Source organism: Passer montanus, unplaced genomic scaffold (assembly GCF_014805655.1).
Source record: "Passer montanus isolate IOZ18808 unplaced genomic scaffold, ASM1480565v1 scaffold8, whole genome shotgun sequence".
Classification (NCBI taxonomy): Eukaryota; Metazoa; Chordata; class Aves; order Passeriformes; family Passeridae; genus Passer; species Passer montanus.
Genome location: NW_024373256.1, coordinates 2,010,108 through 2,037,856, shown reverse-complemented (window position 1 = coordinate 2,037,856; position 27,749 = coordinate 2,010,108). Strand labels below are relative to the sequence as shown.

The 27,749-nt window shown below is 49.7% G+C and overlaps 1 protein-coding gene across 2 annotated transcripts in view; it reads right to left on the bottom strand.

Annotated features, from left to right (window-relative positions):
* The window catches only part of CACNA1H (calcium voltage-gated channel subunit alpha1 H), a 158,452-nt gene that overhangs the window by 14,326 nt on the left and 116,377 nt on the right, over nucleotides 1-27,749 (bottom strand). For both annotated transcript variants that reach the window (XM_039732237.1, XM_039732238.1), the window contains 13 exons: nucleotides 26,011-26,442; nucleotides 24,667-24,767; nucleotides 24,188-24,311; nucleotides 24,002-24,070; nucleotides 23,720-23,904; nucleotides 21,708-21,834; nucleotides 21,238-21,363; nucleotides 20,686-20,775; nucleotides 19,728-19,941; nucleotides 10,542-10,693; nucleotides 7,869-7,978; nucleotides 6,987-7,120; nucleotides 6,233-6,303 (listed from right to left, as the gene is read on the bottom strand). In XM_039732237.1, coding sequence (XP_039588171.1) covers nucleotides 6,233-6,303; nucleotides 6,987-7,120; nucleotides 7,869-7,978; nucleotides 10,542-10,693; nucleotides 19,728-19,941; nucleotides 20,686-20,775; nucleotides 21,238-21,363; nucleotides 21,708-21,834; nucleotides 23,720-23,904; nucleotides 24,002-24,070; nucleotides 24,188-24,311; nucleotides 24,667-24,767; nucleotides 26,011-26,442 — 1,935 coding nt within the window. The remainder of the gene's footprint in view (nucleotides 1-6,232; nucleotides 6,304-6,986; nucleotides 7,121-7,868; nucleotides 7,979-10,541; nucleotides 10,694-19,727; nucleotides 19,942-20,685; nucleotides 20,776-21,237; nucleotides 21,364-21,707; nucleotides 21,835-23,719; nucleotides 23,905-24,001; nucleotides 24,071-24,187; nucleotides 24,312-24,666; nucleotides 24,768-26,010; nucleotides 26,443-27,749) is intronic.

Sequence of the window (27,749 nt, the reverse complement as noted above, 5' to 3'; positions counted from 1 at the left end):
ATCCCAGCACAGAATCCACGCCTCAAAAACGAATCCTGGAGCAGATTTTTGGTGATTCAGGCAGAGAACACGAAGGGCAGAGTGACCTGACCTGCTCCCACCTGCTCCCATTTATCTCTGCTGCCACTTCAGTCTCTCTGTTAGCAGCTCCTAACTGAGACAAAAGTGAGTTCTCTGCACCACCAGCAGGATTTTATCCCTAAAAACCAAGGAGCTAGGAGGTGATCCAGGCAGTGGATCAGGGATTCCTGATCTCTGAGGTGCATTTTAGTGAACTCTGAGTTTGGGAGAGTTTTCTTCTCTGATGTGGCACGGCCACAGATTTTTTTTGGTTATTTGGACTGTGCTTAATTTAATCAGAAAGTTTATCAGTGTGATATCTGTCATTATAAAATTAACACAGCTCTTGCTGATGAAAGAGAGGATTTTTTATATTAAACAAATGGGAATAGTCCAATCACCCAGTGCAGGCTGTAATTGCTATAAAGCCTAAACTGGCTCTGCAATTTCCCTAACATTATTACAATCCTCCAGGGAATAATAAAGATAAAACAGGGATGTGGATGGCTGGGCTGGGTTATTTCATCTGCCTCTGCTGCCTCCTGGAATAGCTCCTGTCTGCTGGACCACTGATGGTTTGGGAGCCATTAGAAAGAGCAGGCACAAGCACAAGCACACCACACACACTGCTGGGGAGGCAAACGAGCAAATAATTACAGGGAATTAAAATAAAATTGATAAACAGACTTTCGAGGCTGAGGTAACAGAAGAGGGTGTTGGATTTTGCTCTAAGCAGCCTGAGTATTATTTGATGCCTGAAAAATCAGCCTGGAAACTTATGGCATGGATGAAATTCCAAAGAATTGAGGGTAATGCGGGAGTTATTAGCAGGTTGTCTGAAAAAGGTTTTATCTGGATTTCCACAAAGAGGAGAGGGACGAGGGAATGGGGAAGGGAAAGAAGGAGAAGGAAAAGGGGAAGGAGAAGGAGAAGGAGAAGGAGAAGGAGAAGGAGAAGGAGAAGGAGAAGGAGAAGGAGAAGGAGAAGAAGAAGGAGAAGGAGAAGGAGAAGGAGAAGGAGAAGGAGAAGGAGAAGGAGAAGGAGAAGGAGAAGGAGAAGGAGAAGGAGAAAAAGGACATGGAGAAGGAGAAAGAGGAGGAGGAGGAGAAAGAAGAGGGAGAGAGAAAGGGAAAGGGTAAGGAAAAGGGAAAAGGGAAAAGGGAAAGGAAAAGGAAAAAGAAAAGGGAAAAGAAAAGGGAAAGGGAAAGGGAAAGGGAAAGGGAAAGGGAAAGGGAAAGGGAAAGGAAAAGGAAAAGGAAAAGGAAAAGGAAAAGGAAAAGGAAAAGGAAAAGGAAAAGGAAAAGGAAAAGGAAAAGGAAAAGGAAAAAGGGAAAGGGGAAAAGGAAAAGGAAAAGGAAAAGGAAAAGGAAAAGGAAAAGGAAAAGGAAAAGGAAAAGGAAAAGGAAAATCCCTCTTCAGCCCATGGCCTCCACCAAGGCCTGGCATGGAGAAGGACCCAGGCACCTTCCCAGGGATGTGCTGGGCAGCAGGAGCTGGGTCAGGGGCTGAGCACAGCCTGGGGGTGTCTGTGACCCTGGTGAGCCACTCCCATCCTGGAACTCCAGTTCCCTTTGGAATCCCCTCAGGGATACGTGATCCATGTCTCTGAGCACTCTGAGAGCAGGCAGGAGGAGATGGTGCATGAATCATGCATGGAGGGATGGGAGGGGGCAGGAGCTTTTCTCCAGAGCTGGGATCCAGCCTGTGCTGGATGCTCCAGCAGGAACAGAAATGCAGCTCTGGCAGCAGCCTCAGCCCCAGCAGGCCCTGAGGAGGGGTTCTGCTCCAGCAGAAGTGAGCAGCTCAGCCCAGGCTCTGGTGTCCACAGCTCCCCTTAACCTGGGCACAGAACACTCCAGACATCCCCTCTCCCTGGCAGCCAGGGAATATCCATCAGGGGAAATGGATTTGTAGGGAATTCTCACAGAAGGCTCACACCGTGTGCATCTGAATGCAAACCTTGAGATGAGAAATGCTGGCTTAGGAATGCCATGGGATAGGACAGACATTGTTGGAGAGAAATGGAATTAGAAACAACTTCCAAAGGATGGCCTTTGGAAAGGAAGGCACTGGAATCCAGTGCCAAGGGGGCTGTGCCTGCAGGGACAGGAGCACAGATAAAGAACATTTTGGGGATATTCTTGGTGCCCTGAGGACCCCAGAGAAGCCCCAAGAGCTGGAGATGCTGGTGAGTACCAGTGGCTCTCCTGGACCTGCCCTTCTGGAAGGCAGGCTGGCAGCACTGGGGGGCTGTGGGGACACTGGCATTGTCCTCGTGCCACCCAGAGGGGCAGGGAGAGCCTCCAGGAGGGGCTGCAGCCTCTCCCAGTGGATCCCAGCTGGATCTGGGCCCTACCACTGCAGAAGCCCTGGAATAACCTCCTCAGCTCAAGGGAAGGCTTCCCTCTCCACACACCCAGCACCTCTGGGGAGGCACTGATGGAATTTGTGTCTCTGCCCCTCTCTGGGTGAAGCCACTTCCTCCTGAGCCTCTTCCTGCTCTGACATCCATTGGCATTCCCATTTTTGATGCACTCAGTACCCTGGAATGCCTGTCCAGAGCAATTCCTCATAAAATTAAGCTCCTGCCAAGCCTTTCCAAGGCCATGATCCCTCCCCATCTTCCTTCCAGCACTCTCCAGCCAAGGCAGTAATCCTGGCAGGGGGATAACACAGCCTGATTTATGCACCATGCCCAGGAGAAAATGGACACATCTGCCTGGAAAACAGAGGCCATCTGTGAGAATTCCAGCACTGGTGGAGAGCCAGAAGCTTGGAGGGTGAAGTCACCTCAGGCTGACCTGAGCAAGGTCCCCTTTGTGTGTCCCCTCAGCCCCACGGAGCCCAGCCCCAGGAGCCTGCAGGATTTTTGTACCTCTGGAGGTCTGTGTCACTGAGGGGTCCCTCAGGGATCTCTGCAGCACAGCCCACACCTCCCTACCCCTCCAAATCCACCTTCCCCAGGGCTGGCTGCTCACACATTCCCATTCCTGCCCCCTGATCCCACCCCTGTGGCTCTCCAGGGGCTGGCAAGGGCAGGTTGTTGGTTTTGTCCCCCAACTGCTGTGGGACAATGCCAGAAAAGCTCTCCAGGAGCTCAAACTGAGACAAGCCCAGGAATTACAGCACCAAGAGGAGCTAAACTCCTGGGCAGGGGCAAAGTCTGGTCCTGCCCTTGAGGGCTCTGCTGGAATGAGGAGTTTTTCACTCTTTTCTTGGCACAGAGTCCCTGTGGGGGCAGTTCCAAGCTGGTGAAGACAGAGAGGAGTCTCTTGTACAGCCTGCAGGGAATTAATGTGATCAAGTGAGACCAGAGAAGGGAAAACAACCCAGACCTTCTGACTGGGAAGCTCCACATCTTATGGAGGGTGGGAATTGGGCTGGACTGCAGTTGTCCTCCCCACCAGGAAGAGCTGAGGCAGCTCAGCAGTGACTGCTGGGGGATTCACTTCCACCAGGAGCATTTGAACCCTGATCTGACACAGAAGGGGGTTTTGGACAATACCCCAAATCTGACTCAAAAAGTGACTTTGGAAAATACCCCAAATCTGACACAGAAAGGGGCTTTGGACAATACCCCAAACCTGATACAGAAAGAGACTTTGGACAATACCCCAAATCTGACACAGAAAGGGACTTTGGACAATACCCCAAATCTGACACAAAAAGGGACTTTGGACAATACCCCAAATCTGACACAGAAAGGGGCTTTGGAAAATACCCCAAATCTGATACAAAAAGGGACTTTGGAAAATACCCCAAATCTGATACAAAAAGGGGCTTTGGAAAGCTGGGAGTGGGAAAAGGACTAAAGGAAAACCATCAAACAGGAGCCTTAGAGAGCAGCCCTTGTTTCCAAACCCAGAAACCACCAGACACAGGAGCAAGGAAATGATCAGTGATGGATGAGTGGTGTAATTCATTATGGAGCCTTAACGAGCATGAGCTCAGAAAGAAGAGGAAAACACTTGAAGCAGGCCTTGAAAAGCTGCTCCACACCGAGAGATTAAAGGAGTTCACTGCTCTCCTGTTCTCCAGACTGCAGGAGATTATTTTATCTACCAGTGCTACAAAAAGGAGAAGTGCTACAGATAAAAAGCAAAATTACATCCAAACCTTGTTAATTCAGACTAAACTCACCAGATATTTTTTTTTTAGTAAGAAGAGTAAACATGAATGTGTTCCATCAACAGGGGATGGCTGATTCCCTAACACTGGATCCTTAAAACAAGAACCAGGGATTGGGAGGACGTGGAGAAGGTGGGCAGAGAATCTGAGATCATTCCCTGACCATTCTTTCTGTCTCTGTGGCCTCTCCTAATTTTTTTTCTCTTCTCAATCTCATTTTTCCCCACAGACCAGGTGGAGGAGAAGGTCTTTGACCACAGGCTGAGGTCACCACACAGGAGCAGGGCAGGAACATTTGAAGAGCAGCTCAAGCTCAGTGTGAAATCCCAAAAGAGGAGATGAATCCTGTGACAGTCCTGGATCAAAATGCTACATTCCCCCAAATTTGGGGATAATTGGTTCTCCGAGTGTTACTCAAATTGCTGAATAAAAACCAAATCCAAAGCTGATGAAAATCACCCCCCAGAAATGCAGTGACAGTTCCTTGTCACCGTCAGCCCATAAATGGGCATTCTCCACACACCAGACAAAGAATTTCCCCCCAAACCTGAATGAATAAACATTAAATTAGCTTTTTTTTATCACTTAGAAACCACATTCTATGAGGATTTTCCAGCTGTGGTTTTAGGATGCTAATTTAATTAGGGTAGGAACTCATGCCCTGCCTTGGAAATGAAAGCTGCAGCTTTATGAAGAGTGATGGTTCTCAGAGAGCTCTTTTTAAAATTCCCTTCTCATTTTCTGAGCTTCACTGCAGACCAAAGTGGCATTTTTTTTATCTGCACGAGATCTGCTTGGAATATCCCTGGGGTTTTCCCTTGACAAGAAACCTTGCTGGGAATGCAAACTGCAAGAAAACCCCAAGGAACCCAAAAACCTGGCCAGGAGCCACCCTATTGTTTGGGGAGGGGACAGAAAACAAGGAGGGAGAGAAAATATGGGCTGTGGTGACAATGCTTTGTAAACTGAAAACCAGACACAAATCCAAGGATTTCTTGAAATGCCAGCCCAGGGGTCAGGTTGGTAAATCCCTGTTTTAACCTCAGCCCAAATCATTGAGGAAATCTGGATGTCAAAGGGCAAATGCTGGGGTTAAAACCACCTTCATGGCAATGATGATCAAAGCAAAGGAAAGAAATTCCCCATTTTCCAGCTCTCCTGGGACAGATTGTGGGTTGCTTTGCACATAGGAACTGAGTCCCAGGGGTGGTTTTGGGTAATTCCATGATTTCTGCTGGGTCTCTTGTGGCCACTCATCCTCTGGAGGAGACTCCCACCCACGTGGGGTCTGCCCTTGGCTGCCCCTGGGATCCAGGGAATTGGGATGGGCAGGGTTAATCTGAGTTAACTCCAACACTGAACCATCAGAGCTCACACCAGCACACCCACAAACGAGCAGAACACACCTTAAAAAGGATCAAATAAAAAAACCAAACACCTTGGAATTCTGATGGAGGACTGAAAACCAGCAAAAAGTTTCTTTCTTTCCTTTTCTCAGATCCATAAAAAAAGGGTCCCAGGAAGTGAACACTTGCAGGATCCTATCAAATTCCCTGAGTCTGGAAGTGTTGTTGTTTCTCTTGCAGCTCAGGTGAATTTGGGGATTGGTGACCCCAAATCAAGATTTTTACCCTCAGAAGCATCTCCCCAGTTTGCCCTTCCAAGGCTGCAGCACCTCTGTCAATAACTGTGATTTTTCCTGCCTCCCAAATTAAACTCCTGAGTTGGGAGCTCCCAGAGCTTTCTCCAGCATCCTTCTCTGTCCCTCCTGGTGCTCCCCAAACTCGCCAGTGAAATCTGAGGTTTGTACAAGCTCTGCCTACAGGAATTTGCTCTCTGGGAACTCTTTTCCCATAATTTTGCTTCTCCCATCAAACACTCCAGGATGAGCCATGCAAAACTCCACTCTCACAGCCTGGAGAAAGCTGAGACCCTCCCCAGGTGGCTTCTGGAGGCCACCAAGCACAGAGCTGTCCCCAGGGCCCAGGGGCACTTCTGTCCCCAAGGGGAGCACCCTGGGCATGGGGGAATTTTGGGGGCTTACCTGGGGCAGGGCTTGCACCACCGTGTCCAGCAGAGCTCTCATGCCTGTGGCCATTTTCAGCAGTTTCAGCACTGAAATGAGGAGCAAATCCTGCTCAGCAGGATTGCAGGGAAAATCCAGGGAGGAAATGGAGGTTCAGGTCTTGCAGGGAGGGTTTAAATCTCCCTTGCTGCTGTTTGGACACGTGGGGAGGTCTCTGCTTCCCAGCAGGGCTGAACGATCCCCATCAGTCCCAAGGGGAATGCATTCCCACTGCCAGGGGGTTCTGGGATTTTGGAAAGGAATTCCCCCCTGGGAGGATGGAAAGGGGGTGGGATGGAATTCCCAGAGAAGCTGTGCCTGCCCCTGGATCCCTGGAAGTGTCCAAGGCCATGCTGGGATGGTGGAAGGTGTCCCTGCCATGGCAGGGGTGGAATGGGATGGGCTTTAAGGTCTCTTCCAGCCCCAACCATCCTGGAATTCCATGAAAATGGACAAAACCCTACAAGAACTCACCCCAATGTGCCCAGGCAGGAAAATGGGAGGCACCTCCCCAGTGAAGAGCATCTTCCCAAGCCCTAATTGCCATCACTTCCCACCCTGCCCTGGACCAGGACAAAAGCTCTGGGATCCCAGGCTGGAAGCAGAACCCAACCCCACGGAACCCCCAGCTGCTCTGAGCTGCCATTCCACGATCCCCACTGGAAATGAACCAGCAGGCGGGAAGGACAAACAGCCAAAGGATTCCCTGGGCTGTCTGGAGGGCAGGACACACCGCGGGCTATCCTGAGCACCCTCATGATGCGGATGATGGTGGGGTTGATGGGCAGGGCAGCGTTCATCTCGATCTCCTCCAGAGTGATCCCCACGATGGACAGCAGCACTATGGCCATGTCCAGCTGGTTCCACCTGCAGGGACAGGAAGGACAAACAAAATTCAAATTGTACACGTTTTGTGTTAATGACAGGCAACAACAAAACTCAAATGCATCTTTGTTGGATTAAGTTAATTATCTAAAATTACTCCTCTTGAGTTTTAATACAATATATATTTTATAGTTCTATTTCTCCAAAGTTTTAAGGTTTTTTTAATAAAACCATCCTTTAAAACTTATTTTTATTTCTATTTTTCTCTCAACAATATTGATCTTAGTCTGTAATATTTCTAAATCAATATTTCTAATCTCAAAGTTTATACACAAATATACACTATATCAACTTTCTATTAAGTTTGAAAAATTTTCTACAAATCTATTTCCCACACATCTCCTCATTCTCATCTGGCCTGTGATTTTTAGGTGGTACAAAACCAGCTCAGAGCAGCTGGCACAGACATCTGTGAGCCACAAAATCTGGGAAGTGACTGGGAGCTGACTGGGAAGTGTTCCTGACCTCTAAGCTGAGCTGCTCAGGCCTGCTGGAAAGGGAAATACTGGGGGAAAAGATTAATCTGGAATCTGGGGAGATTTCCTGAATTCCTCCTGCAAAGCACCGCCAGCAGTTCTTAGGATTTTTAGTTCTTACACTACAAAGTTTGCACCCACTGAGAGCCAGCCCCGGGCTCTTCCCGTGTCACCACAGTGTTGTTACATCTCCTCTGAAATTGGCTCAGTCCAGCCCCGAATCCCAAATCCACAGGGGTCCAAAATGCTCTCACCTGTCCTTAAAAAACCTCCGGAAACCAAAGGCCACCAGCTTGAGCAGCGCCTCGAACACAAAGACGATGGTGAACACGTAGTTGCAGTACTTGAGGGCTTCATCCAGGGACTGGAAAGACAGATCCCAGTTAGGCCAGCCCAGTTATCCCTTCCTAGACCCCCACGGAGGGACTGGCAGGGAGCAGGGTGAGAGGAGCACAGAAATTTCAGGAATAAAGGCATAAAGGCTCGTGGAGCTCACTAAACCACCCAGCAGAGCTCCAATAAAGGCTTAGCCCCTGAGTCAAACAAAACCATCCAAAAGCACTGGGATTAGCTCTGCGAAAAATGTCAGGTTCAAGCTCAGTGCACAAATTGTTCAGTCTGGGCCAGACACGAAAGAATTCACCCCTTCCCCATCTCCTGAAGACTCCTTGGTCTGAAGTGGCCCAGCCTTGGGGGGAAGAAAAGCCTTGATGGATCATTTCTTGATTCCAGCCCTGGGGGACAAAAGCTTTGCTTAAAAAGCTGAGGAAAATAAATAAACCTTGGAGATGGATGAAACCTTTCCTTGTTGAAAAATGGGACATCTCCAGAGCTGGGCAAAGCGTGTCCATATTTGGTGCAACGTTGCCGCTGTCCCCGGAGCCGCCCTCGGAAGTCAGGAATCCACAGTGTTTACACTTGGGGATGATGAGTGTTTATAATGGATTTCATTGGAGCTGGGGGCCAACAATAGCAAAGGAATCTTGTGGGGCCTTAAAATAGACAGCTGGGGGTGGGGGGAGCAGCTCTTGGGGTGGGGGACAGGAGGGAGGGAGGGGGGGTTTAGCTCAGTGTAGAGCAGGACTCTGAATTTCCAATGAAAAATGGGAATTGTGAGCATCAAACCAGACAAAAATGGAAAGAAATGCAGCAGAGGAGGCTGCAGGGAACTCCAGGGCACAGGAAAGCTCTTTTTGTCCCCTCTGTGTGATGCCTGACCTCACACAGTGAGGTCACCAGGGCATGGCCATGCCCTGATTTTTGGGATGAGAGCTGGAAGTTTCTTAGGTGTTGGCAACAATCCCTATTTTTGTTCCAGTACCTAAAATAAAATGGCACCTTAAAAACCACAGGACAATTTCCTGTTCCATCCAAAGCCTGAGCCTGACTTCTGCCATTGTTTGTGAGCGTTTGCATTTGGATTTACAACTCTGTGTTAAGTGAACGTAAACCAAGAGTAAATAAAACCTAACCTGGATAAACAACATTTACATGGGAAACAAAGGAATTGCCCTGGTGTAAAACACACACACACACACACACACACACACACAGGTTGCCCTCTGGCTCAGCATCCAGGAGGCATTTCATGCAATGCTGGAAAAGTAAATGCTGAGCCAGAGCTTCATAAATGACAACCAAATGGAAAATTTATAGATGGAAAATGTATAAATTGATATAAATTTATGTATCAGCCCCTATGATTTCTGTCAAAGGTGCTCTGAGGGGAGAGTGATTTTATAATGCATTAAAAAAGTGAGGATTGTACTTTTAAATTGGTTTATTCAGAATTCATTGAGGAAAAGAAACACTCTGCATGCCGTAACTCCGAGTTTATATCTGTTAATGGAATGTTCTGAAACTCTGCACTGTTTTCCAGTGTGAGGCTCAGGCAGGTTTGGGATCAGGGGAGGAAATGAATATTTGGATTGGTCTTTTCCTGGTAAAAGCTTAATTCACTTTCCATTAGCTGGGGTTTTTTTACCCAAAGCAGGGAAATGGAGTTTTTGCCTGAGGCAGGGTCTCCCAAATGGCAGAGCTGGATCAGAACGCTGAGGCTCCCCAAAAACTGGGGGTGCCTTTTTGGGACTACCTAAAACCAGAGGCTAGACAAAATTAGGGGATAAAAAATGTTTCTATTTATTGATTATTCTATTTATTGATTATTCTATTTATTATTCTATTCAGGTACATTTAGGGCAGACAAAAGCTACACCCCAAAATGGACCACGGGTCAGGGGTTTTCACACTTTGATAACTCTGGGCCATTTGCATATTAGGGGTTAATCTTCCAATTACAGCTTTAGATAATGAAGTAATTTTCCTCAGGTTTGCTCCCCCAGCTCACTTTTGTTTACATTTCTGGGGTCTGAGCCAGTGAGGTGTCCTTGACTGCCAGGCCTGGAGAGGAATTGTTTTGTCTGCCCAAAATGGGAAAGCAGCAGCAGCTCCCACTGCACATGGAGCTTGGAGTTACACACTGAAGAATTACAGCATTACAAATACATGGAAAACACAAAATCTGAACCCCTAAAACACCACTGGGAATGTCCCCAGTGCCAGTTTCCTCCCAGGGGAGCCGTGCTGGGGCAGCTCCTACCTTGGCCTGGTTGTAGTTGCTACACTAGAGTGTAGAGTTCTACACTAAAGAACTGCAGCATTACAAATACATGGAAAACACAAAATCTAAACCCTTAAAACACCCCTGGGAATGTCCCCAGTGCCAGTTTCCTCCCAGGGGAGCCGTGCTGGGGCAGCTCCTACCTTGGCCTGGTTGTAGTTGCTACACTAGAGTGTAGAGTTCTGCACAAAATAATTACAGCATTACAAATACATGGAAAACACAAAATCTAAACCCTTAAAACACCCCTGGGAATGTCCCCAGTGCCAGTTTCCTCCCAGGGGAGCCGTGCTGGGGCAGCTCCTACCTTGGGCTGGTTGTAGTGCTCCATGGACATGGTGATGACGTTGACGCCGATGATGAAGGTGATGAAGAGGTCGAGGTAGTGGCTGGTGCACAGGCTGTGGATGTACCTCCTGGCCGGGGAGTAGTCGGCGTAGTAGGGCCTGCGCTGGGCTTCTGTGGGGACACAGGGGACAGCCGTGAGCCAGGGGGGCTGCGGGGCGGTGGCACCAGCCTGAAGGTCATGTCCCGGCTGGAGATGGGGTGAACAAAGGTGGACAAACCATGGGAAGTGGCTGAGTGATCCCTGAGTGGTCTCTGTGTGATCCCTGAGTGATTCTTGTGTAATTCCTGAGATTCCTGAGTGATTCCTGAAATATTCCTGTGTGATCCCTGAGTGATTCTGAATGATCCTTGAGTGATTTCTGTGAAGATTCCTGTGTGATTCCTGTGTGATCCCTGAGTGATTCTTGTGTAATTCCTGAGATTCCTGAGTGATTCCTGAAATATTCCTGTGTGATCCCTGAGTGATTCCTGATTATTTTGTAATTCCCGAGTGATCCCTGTGTGATCCCTATGTGATCCCTAAGTGATTCTGAATGATCCCTGATTGATTGCTGTGTAATCCCTGAGTGATTCTTGTGTAATTCCTGAGTGATTCCTGAAATATTCCTGTGTAATCCCTGAGTAACTCCTGGTTCTTGTGTAATTCTTGAGTGATCCATGAGTGATCCCTGTGTAATTATTGAGTGATTCCTGAGTGATTCTGAGTGATCCCTGACTGATCCCTGAGTGATTCCTGATTCTTCTGTAATTCCTGACTGATCCCAGAGTGATCCCTGAGTGATCCCTGAGCAATTCCTGATTCTTGTGTAATTCCTGAATGGTCCCTGAGTGATCCCTGACTGATTCCTGATTCTTGTGCAATTCCTGAGTGATCCCTGAGTGATCCCTGAGTGATCCCTGAGCGATTCCTGATTCTTGTGTAATTCCTGAATGGTCCCTGAGTGATCCTTGTGTGATTCCTGATTCTTGTGTAATTCCTGAATGATCCCTAAGTGATCCCTGTGTAATTTCTGAGTGATCCCTGACTGATCCCTGTGTGATCCCGCCTCCCACCACAGCCAGTGGTTTTTGGGATGAGCAGACTCTGGTGCCAGCCAGGTCTGTGTCCCACAGTCTCCTCCTGGCACGGGAAGCAGGGGAGGAGCAGGATGGACACGGGACCCAAAGCGAGGGAGAAGCTTCAAAGCCACCAAAGCTGCAGCTGCAGAGGGCAGAGCTGGGCCAGCACTCGTCTCTCCCAATCCTGCAGGTGCCAGGAACATCCCAGCTGGGAGGAGAACATGCCCTGAGCTCCAGAAGGTTTTTGGGGCCCTTGGAAGGCCTAAGGAAAAGCAGCAGGGCATTCCTGAGGGATGGGAGCACACAGGACACAGCCACAAAGCGCTTGGCTCTGCCAGGACAACCAGCACAAGCTCCTCTGGAAAAAGAAATATACATTTGTATTTCTAAAATAGATAATTAAACAATATATCTAGGGCTCAGGGCATGGCTGCATCTAAAACCATTCACGTGAATTTTATATCTCTGCCTCTGGTTGGGATTCCTCCTTTCTTTCTCTTCAAAATGTGGAAATTTCTGCCCGTGACCAAATTCCTGGGAGCGTTCCAAGGAGAGTGTTTGGACCCCAGGGCTGCATTTACTGCCTGTGTCTCTCTGCAATGAAAGTGTGACCACAGGGATGGCTGTGGGCACTCAAATTCCTTTCAAGCTGCAGCAATGTAAATATTCTGAGTTTACACGAGGCCAAGGCAGCATTACTGTGGATTTTACAAGTGGAAGAGACACCGAGGTCACACCAAGTCAGAGCAGGATTGTTCCTCACAGAGAGGGGATTTTGCAAATATTTCAGCAAATTCAGCTTTCAGTGCATGAAGGGCTCAGAAGAAGTTGCTTCACCTTGACAATAAGGAGGGAAATGAGTTCAGAAGCACTCAGTGCCCTCCTGAAATCCATCTCCCACTCCTCTCATCCTGCTAATACCTTTCAGATGGAAGGACTCTTGAAATGTGGGAGTTTTTTGTTGGTTTTTTTTTTTTTTTTTTGGTGCAACTGATGCCAGATCAGAATCCAAAACCTTAAAATTAATTGGATAAAGGGAAACAGAATCTGCAGCTCCCTTTCAACTACTTTTTTTTTTTTTTTTTTCCTGGTAGTTAAAAGTACAGTGGAGGCATTTGAAAAACATTTCCTTCTGACCAGGGTCACCAAGGCTTTTTTTTTGCTCTGCTAAGGGGTGTGGAAAAACAAGATGAAAGCAACCAGAGTTGTTTTTGAATACATTTTTTTTCTGTTGCTTTCATGTGCCTTAATCCTACGAGTCATCTTGGACTGCTGGGGCTGTCTGTGCTACTGAGCTCAGCCTGCCTGAAAAATAATAATAAAAACATTGCAGTATAATATTTATTTCAGCCTGTACAATGTGCTTTCATGTGTTTTCAGGATTACAACATCCTTGTCCTTTTTGTTTTTTAATTATTTTTAGGGAAATGTCTTCTTGGGAGTGCAAATAACTCCTTGGGAGGTCTGAGAATACCCTTAATAGTTAAATGTTATATTAAGGGATTATTTATTAATAATAAATGGTTGATTAATGGATTCCAAGAGATGAGCAGGGATGAGCTGGCAGCACATAAGGAAAAGAAGTTGCAGGTGGTTTCAACCACCCCTCACCTGCCCAAATTCCTGATTTATTCACCACTCAGCAAAAGATCAGGTGTTTATTCTGTTTTATCAGAATTTCAGAAGGAGAATCACAAGAAGACATTTTCCCCTGTCAGGCACTGAGCTGAAAACCTCCTAAATTCCCTGGCAGCTCCTTCTGTCCTTGGGCTGGAGAGGAAAAACCAAGGAGGAAGCAGCAGACCCAGAGGTGGCTCTGTCCCACAGCACAGAGAGCTCCCACAGCTCTCTCTCAGCCCTGCTGGGAATTCCCAAATTCCTGCTGGGAAAACTTAGGCCAGGCTTAACCCGAGGGAGCTGCAGGTGAAGCCTGGCTCCTCCAGGATGCACACAGCCCAAGGGCACAGGAGGGGAAGGGAAGGAATTCCAGCAGGGGAAAACATCCAAGGAGGGCTGGCATGGAGGTGACAGGGGTGACAATAACCACGTGCAGCAGGGCCATGCTCGGGGCCACCCCATGCAGTGTCCACTCCAGGAGATGCTGCCCGTGCCAGGCTGGCAGAGGGAGCTGGGATGTGCCCAGGGAGGGCAGGAATGTGCCCGGGGATGTGCCTGGAGGGAGCCAGGATGTGCCCGAGGAGTTGGGGTGTGCCTGGAGGGAGCAGGAACGTGCCCAGGGAAGTGTCCAGGGATGTGCCCAGGGATGTGCCCAGGGATGAGCCCAGGGAAGTGCCCAGGGATTTTCCCTAGGAATTTGCCCAGGGAAGTGCCCAGGGATGTGCCCAGGGATTTGCCCAGGAAAGTGTCCAGGGATTTGCCCAGGGATGTCTCCAGGGATGAGCCCAGGGAAGTGCCCAGGGATTTTCCCTAGGAATTTGCCCAGGGAAGTGCCCAGGGATGTGCCCAGGGATGTGCCCAGGGAAATGCAGTACCCAGGGAAGTGCCCAGGGATGTGCCCAGGGATGTGCCCAGGGATTTTCCCTAGGAATTTGCCCAGGGATTTGCCCAGGGATGTGCCCAGGGAAGTGCAGTGCCCAGGGATGTGCCCAGGGATGTGCCCAGCAGCCAGGGCTGGCTCAGTGCTCCCAGGAGGGACGAGGGGATGCAGCAGGGTGGGAGCAGAGGGGAGCAGCCCCACACAGCTCTGGCAGGACTGGCAGAGCTCCAGGGCTCCACAGCCCCAGCTCTGGGCATTCCCAAGCCCTTCAGGGTTGGCAGCACAGCGAAGAGCTCTGGGCTCCTCCCAGTTCACATTTTTAACTCTCAGAGGGAATTTTAACCCCCAGATGGTGTTGAGGGTTCACTGCACACACCCCCAGTGCTGCTGGCACAACCAGAGCCGTGGGAGCTGTGGGAGAACCTGGGTGGGGAGGATTCTGCTCCATGGGATGTGGGCACAGCCCCCAGGGCAGCCCAGGACCCACTGCTGATCCCAGCAGGCAAAACACAACCTGTGCCCTGGGCTCTCGGGGAAAATGGGCTTTGGGATCAGGCTGCCACCAGCCAGCTGGCAGATTTCTGTCATCAGGGAATGGTGTGGGTGGGAGGGACCTCAAAGCCCATCCAGTGCCACCCCTGCCATGGCAGGGACACCTTCCACTGTGCCAGGCTGCTCCAAGCCCCATCCTGCCTGGGCACGTTGGGGTTCTTGTAGGGTTTTGTCAATTTTCATGGAATTCCAGGATGGTTTGGGTTGGGAGGGACTTAAAGCCCATCCCATTCCACCCCTGCCATGGCAGGGACACCTTCCACCATCCCAGCAGGGCCTTGGACACTTCCAGGGATCCAGGGGCAGGCACAGCTTGTGTGGGAATTCCATCCCACCCCCTTTCCATCCTCCCAGGGGGGAATTCCTTTCCAAAATCCCAGAACCCCCTGGCAGTGGGAATGCATTCCCCTTGTCCTGGCACTCTGTGCTCTGTAAATGCTCTCCCTCCATCAAACACAGACAAATTTCCCTTCAGCTGCTGCCTTGAACTGGTAGAAGGGAGGGGAAAAAGCAACCATCAAACAGATTAAAAAAGGAAAATCCCAGCTTTTCCTCCCCCTAGCTTTTAGATGCTGGCTAATATTTGAATCTCACCTCTCTGCAGAGTATTTCAACTTTGCTTGTGGTTCTGCTGACATGGAAATTAATGAAGCCCCGTCCTCCCCTGGCTTAAAAGCATTTTTAGTTGGCATTACAATTCCCAGCTCCAGCTCCTCCATTACAATGCTCTGCATGAAACATTAGAAAGCCCTAATGGGGTTATTCATGCCTGGAACAGAGCAGCTCTGTACCTGCAGCTGCCTGGAAAAACAAGCAGCAGGGTTTGAGAATTCCCTGCTTGGAAACTCTGACCACTCAGGGGTACAGCACCTAAAATTGTAGCTGCAGCTCAAGTGGTTCTGCTGGATGCAGAGAGGGCTGTGGCACTGAGAGGCTGTTTAAATTCAAATATCACCATGTGCCACCCTCCAGATAAAGGTTCCAGTCACTGCTCTGAAAGGCACCTCTGCTGGGGCTTAAAATTTCCCTCATCCTTCCACAATTCCCACCTCTGGTGGGAAAAGCCTCAGAGGAACAGATTTGTGGCCACTCTCATAGAGCTGAAATCAGGAAAAACTATTTCTGAATTCTCCATTTTTGGGGGTCTCCCTGAAATGCACAGCTAGAGCTGTGATTTCCAGCTTTCCCAGCTTTTCCTGCTCTGCTTTCAGCCCCCAGTGTGACCCAGACCCTCCTGCAGCCTCTGAAGGGCAGAGCTGAGCAGATCCAGGAGGGCTGGATTTGGATCCCACGGGCAGAGCAGAGCAAGCTGCTCCACGTGTTTTTAATGAAATCCTTCAATCTGGGGAGGCTGCTTTGGGTCTGTGTCTTCTGAGAAGCTCATTAAAAGGCTGAGAGCAGCAGGATTGTTAAATTACACTTGGATGTAATGGATGGAGCAGGGACAGCGTCAGGAAAAATATTCTGGTTTATCTTGATTTTTCTTTTTCCCTTCACATAAAAAAGTTCACTGAGCAGTTCTGCCTTTCAAACCACATCAAATGCATTTCTCAGCGTCCTCACCCCCTGCCCTCTGCTCTCCTCGAGCAGAGTGAACCTGCTGCCAATCCCCTCAGCAAACTGGCCTTCAGATGGGGAAGAAGAAATGCTTTGGAAAGACCTGAGGTGGTGACAGCAGAGAACTGGGCTCAGAGGGACCATTCTGCTGAAAACTCACCCCAAAGCAGGTGATGAGTCCCCATCCCACCTGAGAAGGAGCTGGGTCCTGCTGCAGGGCTGAGTCCTCCATGGAGCAACCCCCCTGCTGAGCTCCAAATCCTGGATCCAGCCTGGGACTGGCACTCAGGATCACCCAGCTGAGGTTTATCCCATGCCAGGGTTGTGTCCTCCATGCAGCAATCCCTCTGCCAGGTCCTAAATCCTGGATCCAGGCTGGGACTGGCACTCAGGATCACCCAGCTGAGGTTTAACCCATTCCCAGAGCTGTATTTTCCACAGAACAATCCCTCTGCCAGGTCCTAAATCCTGGACCCAGCCTGAGATTGGTACCCAGGATCACCCAGCTGAGGTTTAACCCATTCCCAGAGCTGGTCCTCCATGGAGCAATCCCTCTGCCAGGTCCTAAATCCTGGACCCAGCCTGAGATTGGTACCCAGGATCACCCAGCTGAGGTTTATCCCATGCCAGGGCTGGTCCTCCATGCAGCAATCCCTCTGCTGAGCTCCAAATCCTGGATCCAGGCTGGGACTGGCACTCAGGATCACCCAGCTGAGGTTTAACCCATTCCCAGAGCTGTATTTTCCACAGAACAATCCCTCTGCCAGGTCCTAAATCCTGGATCCAGCCTGGGACTGGCACTCAGGATCACCCAGCTGAGGTTTAACCCATTCCAGGGCTGGTCCTCCATGGAGCAATCCCTTTGCCAGGTCCTAAATCCTGGATCCAGGCTGGGACTGGCACTCAGGATCACCCAGCTGAGGTTTAACCCATTCCCAGCCTGCCATAGCTCCTGGTGCATTCCTGTGTGTGCAGGAAGGACAGATCCCCCAGCCCTCAATCCCAGGGGACATCACAGACAGGGGACAGGACACACAGACAAGGTGCCAGGCAGACAGCAAGCCCAGAGGGTGCATTTGTGGCCCAGGCTGGATTTTCCTCCTGTTTAAACACAAATTCTTCCTCCTCTCCTGCTCTGCCCAAGGCTGGGAATGCTGACTGAGGTCAAAGCAGGGATCTCTGTCAGCATTCCCACATTGCTCCCTCCTCTCCCTGGGGTGACCAGGCTGCTCCACAGGGTGACACAGAGTGCTGGGACACAGGGAAGCAGTGGAAGGGACACATGGAAGCAGAGGAAGCTGCCAGCTGCTGTCACCATGCAGATCCCACAGCTCCACGAGCACACACACACTGCCCACAGCCACAGCTCACATCTTTCTGAGTCTGCCACGGTTTTTTCATCAAATCCATCAGTCACCTAAATCACCCAGGAGGTTCAAACCCCTCCCAACTGAAACAGAAATACATCCCCTGAAATGGAAACAGCAATTTCCCCAAAGTGTAGCAGATATTTGGGTTCACCTTGTTAACAGCTCCAGTTTGGATGCCAAGCTGTCCTTGCAGGTAGAGCCAGACATTTTCAGGGAACCTTCTGGAAGCCCAGCACATGGCCAAATGTTTCACTTCTCAGCTGCTCTATTGACTTGATCCCCTTCCAGAAATCTGTCCTCCTCCCTGAGTGCTCTCCATGAAATGTTACAAGGCTCATCTGTGCAATGCCTGGGCTGAAATAGCTCCTTGGAGGTGGTGGATAAAGAGGGACAATGTCACAGTGTCCATCACTTTGACAGGGACTGGCTCTTTCTGTGTCTGAGCTGTGGAGTCACAGCCAGGCTTTAATAAGATTTATTTCCTAATCAGGAACTGAGCTGTGCCTCCATACCTGCACCCCTGTTCTCTCAAAGGATCCTTAAAATTGCTTTTCTTTTAAAATTTCATATAAACTTGGAGTTTATCTGAATGCCTTTTAGGTCAGCACACTGGGGCAGAAACTGCACAAGGAGGACCCCTGGGACCCTAAAACTGATTCTCCTCCCTGTGCTGGAAATGCTGCCTTCAGTATTTCCACCCTCACACTCCCAAAGCAAAATGGGAAAAAGGGAAGGAAATTGCATTTGAACTCTTGGAAATCTCTGGGGAGACTCAGTGTCTGAGCTGGATTTCATTTTGAGCCAGGCACTGAACTCACAACTGGCTAAAATCAAAAAGGCTTGGCCCTCCCTGTGGTGTCATTAAGGTCCTGTGGGGACAGCAGTGCCACCATCTAGTGCTGAAGTGTCCCCTGGCTCTACCAAGGAGCACCAGGGGAGCAGGAGAGGGGCTGTGAGGAGAGGACACAGCTCCTGCCCCAGGCCTGGAGGGAAGCAGGGAATGGGATGGGGCCCTGTCCTTGGAGCTGGGCTGCTTTTCCAGCTGGAAATGGATATCCATGGCTTGATGTGTGGGACACAAGCAATTTGTCACAATGTTTGGTCCTTCCAGGAGATGACATGGCCAGGCAGAGTCACAGCACTGCTGCAAGCAAGCAGGGCCAGAAAAGCTCAGCCTTACCTCTGACTAAACTCAGCTTTAATCTCAGTGGCCAAGCCAGGTTTGCTCACCCCTCAAAAATGCCTGGCAGGCTCTCCCTGCTCACTGAGACTTCTGGGAAAGCTGGGACTGCTTTCCTGGCAGGTTTCCTGGGAATACCCTCCCAGGTGCAGCCTGCCCAGGGGAGGTGGGAACGGGCAGGATTGGGGCAGGAAAGGAGCACAGGCTCAGGTGGTTTTGGGGTCTGATGGTCCCTATGAGATCCACTGAGGAGGAAATTTTGGCTAAAGGCCTTTTTTGGCTAATGGCCCTGCCCCTGGCCAGTGTTCCAAGGACAAAACAAGCCTCAGGACTGAGTCCCAGCCTGGAATGGGACGAGCATCTCGTGTCGTGGCCATGCTCCCAAGAGGAATTCTCCCTGCAGCCCCACCCTGGGGCTCCCCTGCTGTCCCCTGGCTCTGTCCATGCCCCCATGCAGTGTCTGTGGCATGCGGGGCCATGCTCCAGGACTCCCAAACAGCATCAGCACTGCTTCAGCTGAGAAAAGAACCCTCAAATCAAAGCCCACCACCATCCTCAGATGCAGGCGGCGCGTTAAGGCACGGGGGAGCCTCGGAGTGGCCTCCAGGCACAGGGGGAGCAGGGAAACTGTTCCCCCCTGTGTCCCTTGGTGCTTGGGACAGCATGGCCTTGCAGAGAGGACTCTGCTGGAGGAGCCTTTTCCCCCCAGTCAGGTGAAAAGGTGACATTTCCCACCAGGACAATCCCAAGGTGTCACCAGCCCGAGCCTTAAGGCACTGCCAAAGAGGTAACGAAGAAACACAAACCTCGTGAACCCCGACAACAACCACAACATCAACAAACAAAAAAACCACCAAAACCAAAAAGAAATCTTGCTTTGGGAGCAGGCAGGGCTCAGAAAGATTTTGGTTTGTAAGGCACTCTACCGACCAGACAGGTACATCTCCTTACTCCTGCGCTTTTTCTCCAGGCGCCGCAGCCGCTTCTCCTCCCGGCGCCGCGCCTCCTCCGCCTCCTGGTGCTGCCGGCACTTGTGGAAGTTCTCCACCACCACCCCCACGAACATGTTGAGCACGAAGAAGCTGACGATGAGCAGGAAGGAGATGAAGTAGAGCAGCATCCAAGGGTTGTGGTTCTGGATGGGCTGAGGGGAGGGAAAGACGAGGGAGAAGCGGCACAGAGCGGGTGGGTTGAGTCAGTTTTTTTTGGAGCAACAAGTTGTGTGTGGGGAGGAGGGGACGACTGGGAGGAGGATTTTCCCCAAGTGTTTTCCTCTCATTTACCTTCTCACTGACTAAAATTTTGCTGTTTGCTGCAAAACCCACCCAAAACTGCCTTACAGGATTTGATTATTTTGGTATTTATTTCACACAGCTTCAGATAAGTCCCAGTGGATGAGCATCATCCCACCAGCAAGATTGTTTCAGCTAAAGATAGGCTCCAGATTTTTAATTTTTTCAGATGTGGGCTCCTGCTTAATGTTTCTCAGTTGTTACCAGATCTTCAGAAGTGGGGGAATTGAAGACCAAAGTGTTACTGTGGCTCTGGGTGGGTCCTACTCATGCGAGACTCGACTTCCCACGTAAAATGCCATGAAACTTAAAAACTGAATGCCTTTTCCACAACATTCCTGGTGGTTTCCCATCCTCAAGCACCCTCATTCTAATTCATTCTACATCCTCTGATGTAGGACACGTCAGAGCTTGTCCTGCATGGGAAGCAGCCATGGAAAAGCAACTCCAAAAAATGGAAGACCGGAAGCTCAACGAGCAAAAGGAGCCTCAAGGAGGTTCTACAGCTCTGCTGCTTCCTGGGATTTCAAAAACCCTGGAGTGCCCAGGCCTGAGGCTGGAGAGAGGAGCACAGGTGGGCTCTGCAGGACAGGTACCTGTTGGTCAATGCCCACGGCATCCAGCCCGTCGTACATGATGTTCACCCAGCCGTCCTTGGAGGAGAGGACAAACAGGGACATCAGGGCCTGGAAAACGGACAGAAGGGTTGGTCTTGCCTTTCAGTCCCCAGAGAAGGAGCTCCCAACTCCTCCTGTGTTTCAGCCATGTAAAGCACTTAATTTTCTTCATTTGCAAACAGAACAGCAAGAAATCTTCAATAAAAGAATAAGAAGGATTGCATCCCAAAGCAGTGGCCTTAGGGCTACACTCCTAAAACCAAGGAATTGTACAACTGTGGCAAGAGATCAAGGGTTGATCTGATCCACTTTTACACATTTAGGGTAAGACAGAGATTTCCAGATAAAGCCATAGAATGACCAAGAACGGAAAAGGCCCCAAAGATCACCAAGTGCAAATATGAACCCACGATTGCAACATCAGTTTTGGAAACTTCCTATGATGGAGGCTCCACACCCTCCTGAAGCCACACTTTGCAAGTGTCCACCCATGAAAAGCTGCCACAGAAAACCCCGCAGGGAGGACTTTACCTGCCCCAAGTTGTCGAAGTTGTACTTCCTCCGGACCCATTTGTAGTGAGCGTTGGTGCAGTCAGCCTTCGTGGTGATGTTTTTGACATCAGGGCCATCACAGTAGTAGAACTTGCCTTTAAAAAGCTGCATTTGAGAACACAAATTAAAAAAAAGAAAAAAGAACAAAAAATGAGCAGCTTTGAAAAGTCTGTTCTCTGATTTATCTTTATTCCTACAGTAGAGCTCATCAGGGAGGTCTGTCTGTTCTCCTAATCCTGAGATCCTTGCTGGGAGCTGAAGGATCTGTTTTTCCCACCTGGAAAACCAACCCCACCCTGGATCATTTCTCCTAAAGCCTAGCTCTTCTTCCCAAACTGAAATCTTCCTTTGGAGGCATTTCAGCTCATTATTTCCACCTCAACCTCAGCAGGTGAGAAGAGCAGCTTCTTTTGTGCAGCAGTCACTTACAGGGGAGAGAAATACTTTACCTGGACCCCTAAAATCCCAAAGATAATGAAGAAAGCACAGCAGATGAGAACAATATTCCCAATAGGCCTCAAGGAGGAGATCAAGGTTTCCACCACCAGCTTCAGACCTGGGGCTCTGCTGATGACTCTGGAAAAAAAGGACAAGACAATGAAATTTTTTATTTTATGCATGTCCTGTTATCACCCAGCTGCTTCTCCTCTGCCCAACCCTCCTCTACCTGCAGGCAGGGAGCTCTTCAGCCAACCAGAACATTCCCAATCCCATCAGATGGAATTCAAACAGTGACAGCTGGGCAGAGTGAGGAGGGGAGACTCCCTGGGGGCAGGATATCACACAGTTCCCACTGTGGGAGGTTTGTACCTCACTCCAGGAGCCTGATCCCTCCAAGGGCTCTGATCCCAGCACAGGGACACAGGCAGGACCCTCCTTCCCCTCCCAACACGTGAACACCTTCCCAGTGGGCCTGGAGAGCACATCTGCTGCTCCTCCTGCAGTAGTGGCCATGACAACTTTCCAAACAGAGTCATTCCAATTTGTTTCCTAATTAGTTCCTGAGCTGGCTCTTAGCTAACAGGAGCCTGTGATCAGCAGCTCCACGGCCAAAGGGTCAGTCCTGTTGGGAAGCAGATTCCTGCTGTGCTCTGAGGCAGCTTTGGGGTGCTGGGAGGAGCAGGAGTGCTGCTTCCCTGGGGGAGAGGTTGGGGAATGCACTGCCCTGCCCTGGGCATGTGGCAGTGGAACCAGCCCAAGCCAAGCTTTCCCAGGAAGGGCCAGGTGGGAGTTTTGCCTGAAAAACATCAAAGTTGTTTTTAGGATGGGTTTGTAGGGGGTGAGTCCTTGCAGGGAGCTGCAGCTCACACGGACAGTGATGCCTTGTGCCTGCCAAGCCCAGAGAAAAGCGTTTTGTGCTGCAGCATTTCCACAGGGTCTTGTTTGAGAGAAATCATGTGGAGACTGAACTGCACCTCCAAAGTGTCAGGAATGGTCCCTGGAGCCATCCTGTGCTCAGTGAGGCCGTGGTGAGAGGTGATGAATTCCTTTCTATTCATAGGATCTGGCCTAGTTATTCTCAAAGACCATTTCCCTCTTTCCCCCTCCCCTTTCCTCATGGACTGCCTGTGCCCTGAATTCTGTTCCCACTTCTGTGGGTCACACATGGTGACTTGTCCAGGGTGTCCTGAGGAGCCAGCACTGCCAGGGGACCCTGGTGCCACCAGCAGAACAGCAAGGAGCCAGAAACACTGATTTCCTGGTCACTGAGGTGACACAGAGCACCAAGAACCGTTGTTCTTGTGGTCTAAAAGATTCCCTCTTCCTATCACTGTCACAGGCATGGCTTTGTCCCAGAAAGTTTCCAGGTTTTTGGAGGTGACTGTCTCATTCCCCTGAAATTTCAGAAAAAAAAAAGGCTCCTGTTTCTTGCCAAGCAGGATGAAACCTGAACAGGAGCTGATCCAGATCCCCCCCAAGCATTATCCCTCTTTATTGCGTAATCATAACCAAAATCCAAATTATCTTTACTCCTGTTCTCAAACACTGGAAGCTCTGCCCTCCTGTGCCTGGCTGAGGGAGGAGCTGCTTTGCAGGGATGTCTGGCAGGGTCAGGAGAGCAGGGAAGGATGCTGATGCTGGAGCTTATCAAATCCTCAGAAGGATGTTGGAGCTTATCAAATCCTCATCAGCACCCGTTCAACTGCAAATCCCTCTTTGCTGGGGAATGCCTGTGAGGTTGTGCAGTGGAAGAAGGATTTGGGAAGGGCTGATAAAGCTGTAGTGTGGAGGAAGCTCTGACTGCCCTCACTCTGGATTCTGACAACACCTCTCACTCCAAACTCCAGCTGTGCATGTCTGAACCGGAGAAGATGGATCTGAACTCATTTCACTGTTTTCCAAACAGTTTCTCACCGAGTTTAGAGATCATCAAAGATGTTTTTACCCGTGTTATCTTTCAGTTTTTTCTGTTATTAAGCAAGACCTTGTGCATTTCCCAAACTGATTTATCAGCCCATACCGGAGAGGTCTCAGGGTCCGCAGAAGCCTCAACACACGAAGGACTCCCAGGATTTTGGCTCCTCCTGCTGATGCCATGGACACAATGATGTCAATGATGGACACAAAGACCAGCACTCCATCCAGGACGTTCCAGCTGCTCTGCAGATACGTGTTCTCCCCAGAGAAAAAGCCAAGAGCTACCACCTGCAGCCAGGAAAAGGGAGACATTGAAATCTTCACCCTGGCATGGTCTGGTCTTTGCCAGAATTTGCTCTGGGCCATGGGATGAAGCTCTAATTACCTTAACCATCATTTCAGCCACGAAGATGGCAGTGAAGATGTAATTAGAGACACTTAGGAATATCCTCTCCTGGAAAACACAGAACAACAAAGAGACACGAGTTGGAAACCCAGCATTTATCTTGCAGGTCTGGTCCTGAGGAGGTGAAGATCTGGATGGGGGATGGAGGAAGGAAATGCCTCTCACCGTGCTCAGGGGGTCGATGTCTGGTCTCTCCAGAGCTATGGTGATGCAGTTGAGGAAGATGAAGACCAGCACCACGTGGTCAAACATTTTGTGAGCAATGACCTTCTGGCACATCACTCGGAACCTGGAGAAAGGTGAGAAAAACAGATCCTTCAGAAGTTTGGGTCAGGAATAGGCTCCTCCCCAAAGCCCTCCTGCTGATGTGCCACCAGCACCAGCCCAGGTGGTGAGGCAGCATCTCCACAGGCTTCGGCCATGATTATCATTAATTATTAATTATTAGTAATGCTGGCTAAACCACTGACAGCAACGGGGTGAACCACACAGCTCTGCCCACACCGAACTGAAAACTTCACCTCAAAATCAGGAGCTGGATTTCTAAAACTCTGAAGAATTTTTCCAAGGAGAATCTGGCTAGGAAGGCAATATTCCATTACCTCAAACACCTGCTGGGCTGGACTTTCACTGGAATTTCTTACCTGTTCTGTGGGGAGAACACGTAGAGGGACCAGTTCTCGTGAGTCTTGCACCACTGGGGTTTGTAGGGCTCCAGGGCTTTGCGGATCCGGTAGCAATAACTCTGGATAAAAAAGAAGGAACACCTTTTCTTCCTCTTTTATTTTCCTGCCTCTTCAACTTTCACAGCGGTTTTGCGGAAGGAGGGGGCAGTAAATGGCTTTTTATTGTGTCTGTAGGCGGTCACAGCTTTTGGGACAGAGCTGTGGTGGCCATTATCACATTTGTCCAAGAAAATAAGGAGGAAAGGGGTGGAAAAAGGGAAGAGATGGACAGGATAAAGCAAGACTTCTGAGGCAGTGTCATTTTGGAGATACAGAGTTGTGCCAAAACCAAAAAGGCCTCAAGCAACCAAAAAGTGAAGTGGAAAACATCTCTTTTTAGGCTTCCATGACACCAAACAGCTCCTGTGAGTAAAGCCATTCACCTGTTGTGTCTGCAGCTCATTTTGGAGGGGAACAATCCCAACTGGCCCAAAAATGAGGCATTTTTGGAAAAAAAAGGAAGTTTTATCTCATGGGATTGTCACAGGCCTGTGGCATTCACATTCTCTGAAAAAATTCCTTCGCCCAGGATTTTTCTCCTGGGAAGCTGAGAAGCCTCAGAGAAAAGGAAAACAATCCTTATCTCATTTGCTTCTCCTGTGTTTTGCTCATGTGGAATGTGGTTGGAGATTGTTTACCCACAGGTGATTGTTTCACTGGATTCTGGTGTGAGTTGTTTTGACTCATTGGCCCATGAGTGCCAAGCTGTGTCGGGACTCTGGAAAGAGTCACACGTTTCATTATTATTTTTTTAGCCTTCTGTCAGTATCCTTTCTGTATTCTTTAGTATAGTACAGTATATATAATACAGTATTGTAAAGTAATAAATTAGCCTTCTGAGAACATGGAGTCAGATTCATAATTCCTTCCTTCATCGGGGCATTTCCCTGCAAATACAATCCAGGCCTAAAAAGATCTCCTAAAAAAGGGATCTTCCAGGAAGTAAAGGCCCATCCCTCACTTCGGGATAACACATTTCCACCCATCCTTTTAGGAACGGAAAACCCACGAGCAAATACAAAACAGGCCTAAAAAAGGGATCTTCCAGGAAGTAAAGGCCCATCCCTCACTTCGGGATAACACATTTCCACCCATCCTTTTAGGAACGGAAAACCCACGAGCAAATACAATCCAGGCCTAAAAAAGGGACCTTCCAGGAAGTAAAGGCCCATCCCTCAGCTCAGGATAACACATTTCCACCAGATTTCCACCCATCCTTTTAGGAACAGAAAACCACGAGCCCCCAGCTGCCTCAGCGCTCACATCCTCCGCGTCATCCTCGTAGTCCAGCGCGTCCTCCTTGTGCGCGTCCACCCTGAGGAAGAACTCGGCGGCGCCGTGGCCCATCTTGCCGTTGCAGCCGCGGAGCTCGGCGGGCAGCAGGGCGGCGGGGCCCAGGCCCAGCTGCCGCACCGAGGGCACCCGCAGCAGCTCGGGCAGCTCCTGGGAGCCGCGGCGATCCAGGGATTCCGCGCGGCGCGGCGGCGAGGGCCGGCTCGGCGTGCTGGACTTGGCGTCGTCCGAGTCGTCGTCCGTGCTGCCCTTGCCCTCTCCGGACAGCAGCGATTCCCGCTCTCCCGACTGGTTCTTCTTCTTGAGGCTGGGCGCCCGGCCCAGGCTGTTCCAGCTGGAGCGGCGGCTGCCCCAGGTGCTGCTGGTGGCCCAGTTGGCGCAGGGGGAGCTGCGGAGGCTGGACTGGGAGAGAAGGGAGGTGTGGGAATCCATAAAATCAGAGGGTTTTGGGAAAGCTGCAAAAGGCAGGCCTCAGGGAGGGCACCATTTATTGCCAGGTGGGAGCTGTGTACAAATCACGAACGGGACGTGCTGCGAGCTGTTTTATTTTCCAGCATCAGTCTCTTTACATGGTTTTGACAACGGGAAGATGCCATCAGCTCACATCCCAGGCAGCAGACAAAGAACTTAATGTTACAAAACTTTTTTGACCAAGCACACCAAGCAAAAGCATATTGACAGTAGTTCCATCCAACCACTAGAAGCACACCAAAGGTTAAAAAAATACTTGCTTATTTTGAATGCAATACCTGCTTGTAAGCCTTAAAACACAATGCAGAGCTCCATTATTAAGCTTAGAACTTCCTAATACCTCGCTAGATATACTTTTCTGCAGCTTAGGGAGTTATTGTAGACAAGCATTGATACACAGACCATTGTTCTATTTGCCCTTACTTATCTACTCCTGACATAACTTTTCTGCTGACCTATCTCATGGCTACTGCTTAGCTCTAATCACAGTTCTGCTGTCTCTGAGGCCTGCCTTTTGCAGATTTCCCAAAACCCTCTGATTTTATGGATTCCCACAGGGAGGGAGGGAGGGAGGGGTTGTTTGGCCCAAAAGATTGGGGAGTTTTGCCCAGATTGGTGAAAGTCTCGGCCTCCCCTTCCTGTGTAGTGGTTTAAGTTGTTAATTTATGGTTTGTTGGCTAATGCACTAGTTAATGTGGTGGGTTTACCTGCTTCCAAAGCAAAAGAAAAATAGAGAAATTCCCACCATCGATATGTTTTTATATGTGTGTTCATAAAGGAGTGTCAGCTTTCTCAGTAGTTTAACAGATTGTTAATTCTCAAAGCTAATTACTGCTTGTTTTTTTGTCAAACATAAAAGAAACTGCTAGCAACTTCTCTTAAAACATCACTGCCATGGTGCAAAACCAACACAGCACCACTCTGATTCCAGCCTTGAGATGGGAGCACCCGGCCAGGGCCACATTGAAGGTGGTCCTGGACAACACCTCCAACCCTCTGTCCTGGTGACTCCCTGGAAACACCAACTCTCCATAAAAATGAACCCAAAGACATAAATAAGGGGCATTTTGCTGAACTTTGCTCATGTTCTGGTAGTTTCAGCTCACAACTTCCCTGCCTTCCAAAGGGAACCTGAGTCACCCAAGTGCCTGGTGGGAATTGTGCGCCTATTTCCATTACTTTCCTCCCATCTGCTGCGTGAGGAAGTGGAGTGAACGTTCCTCCTCCACAAATTTCAG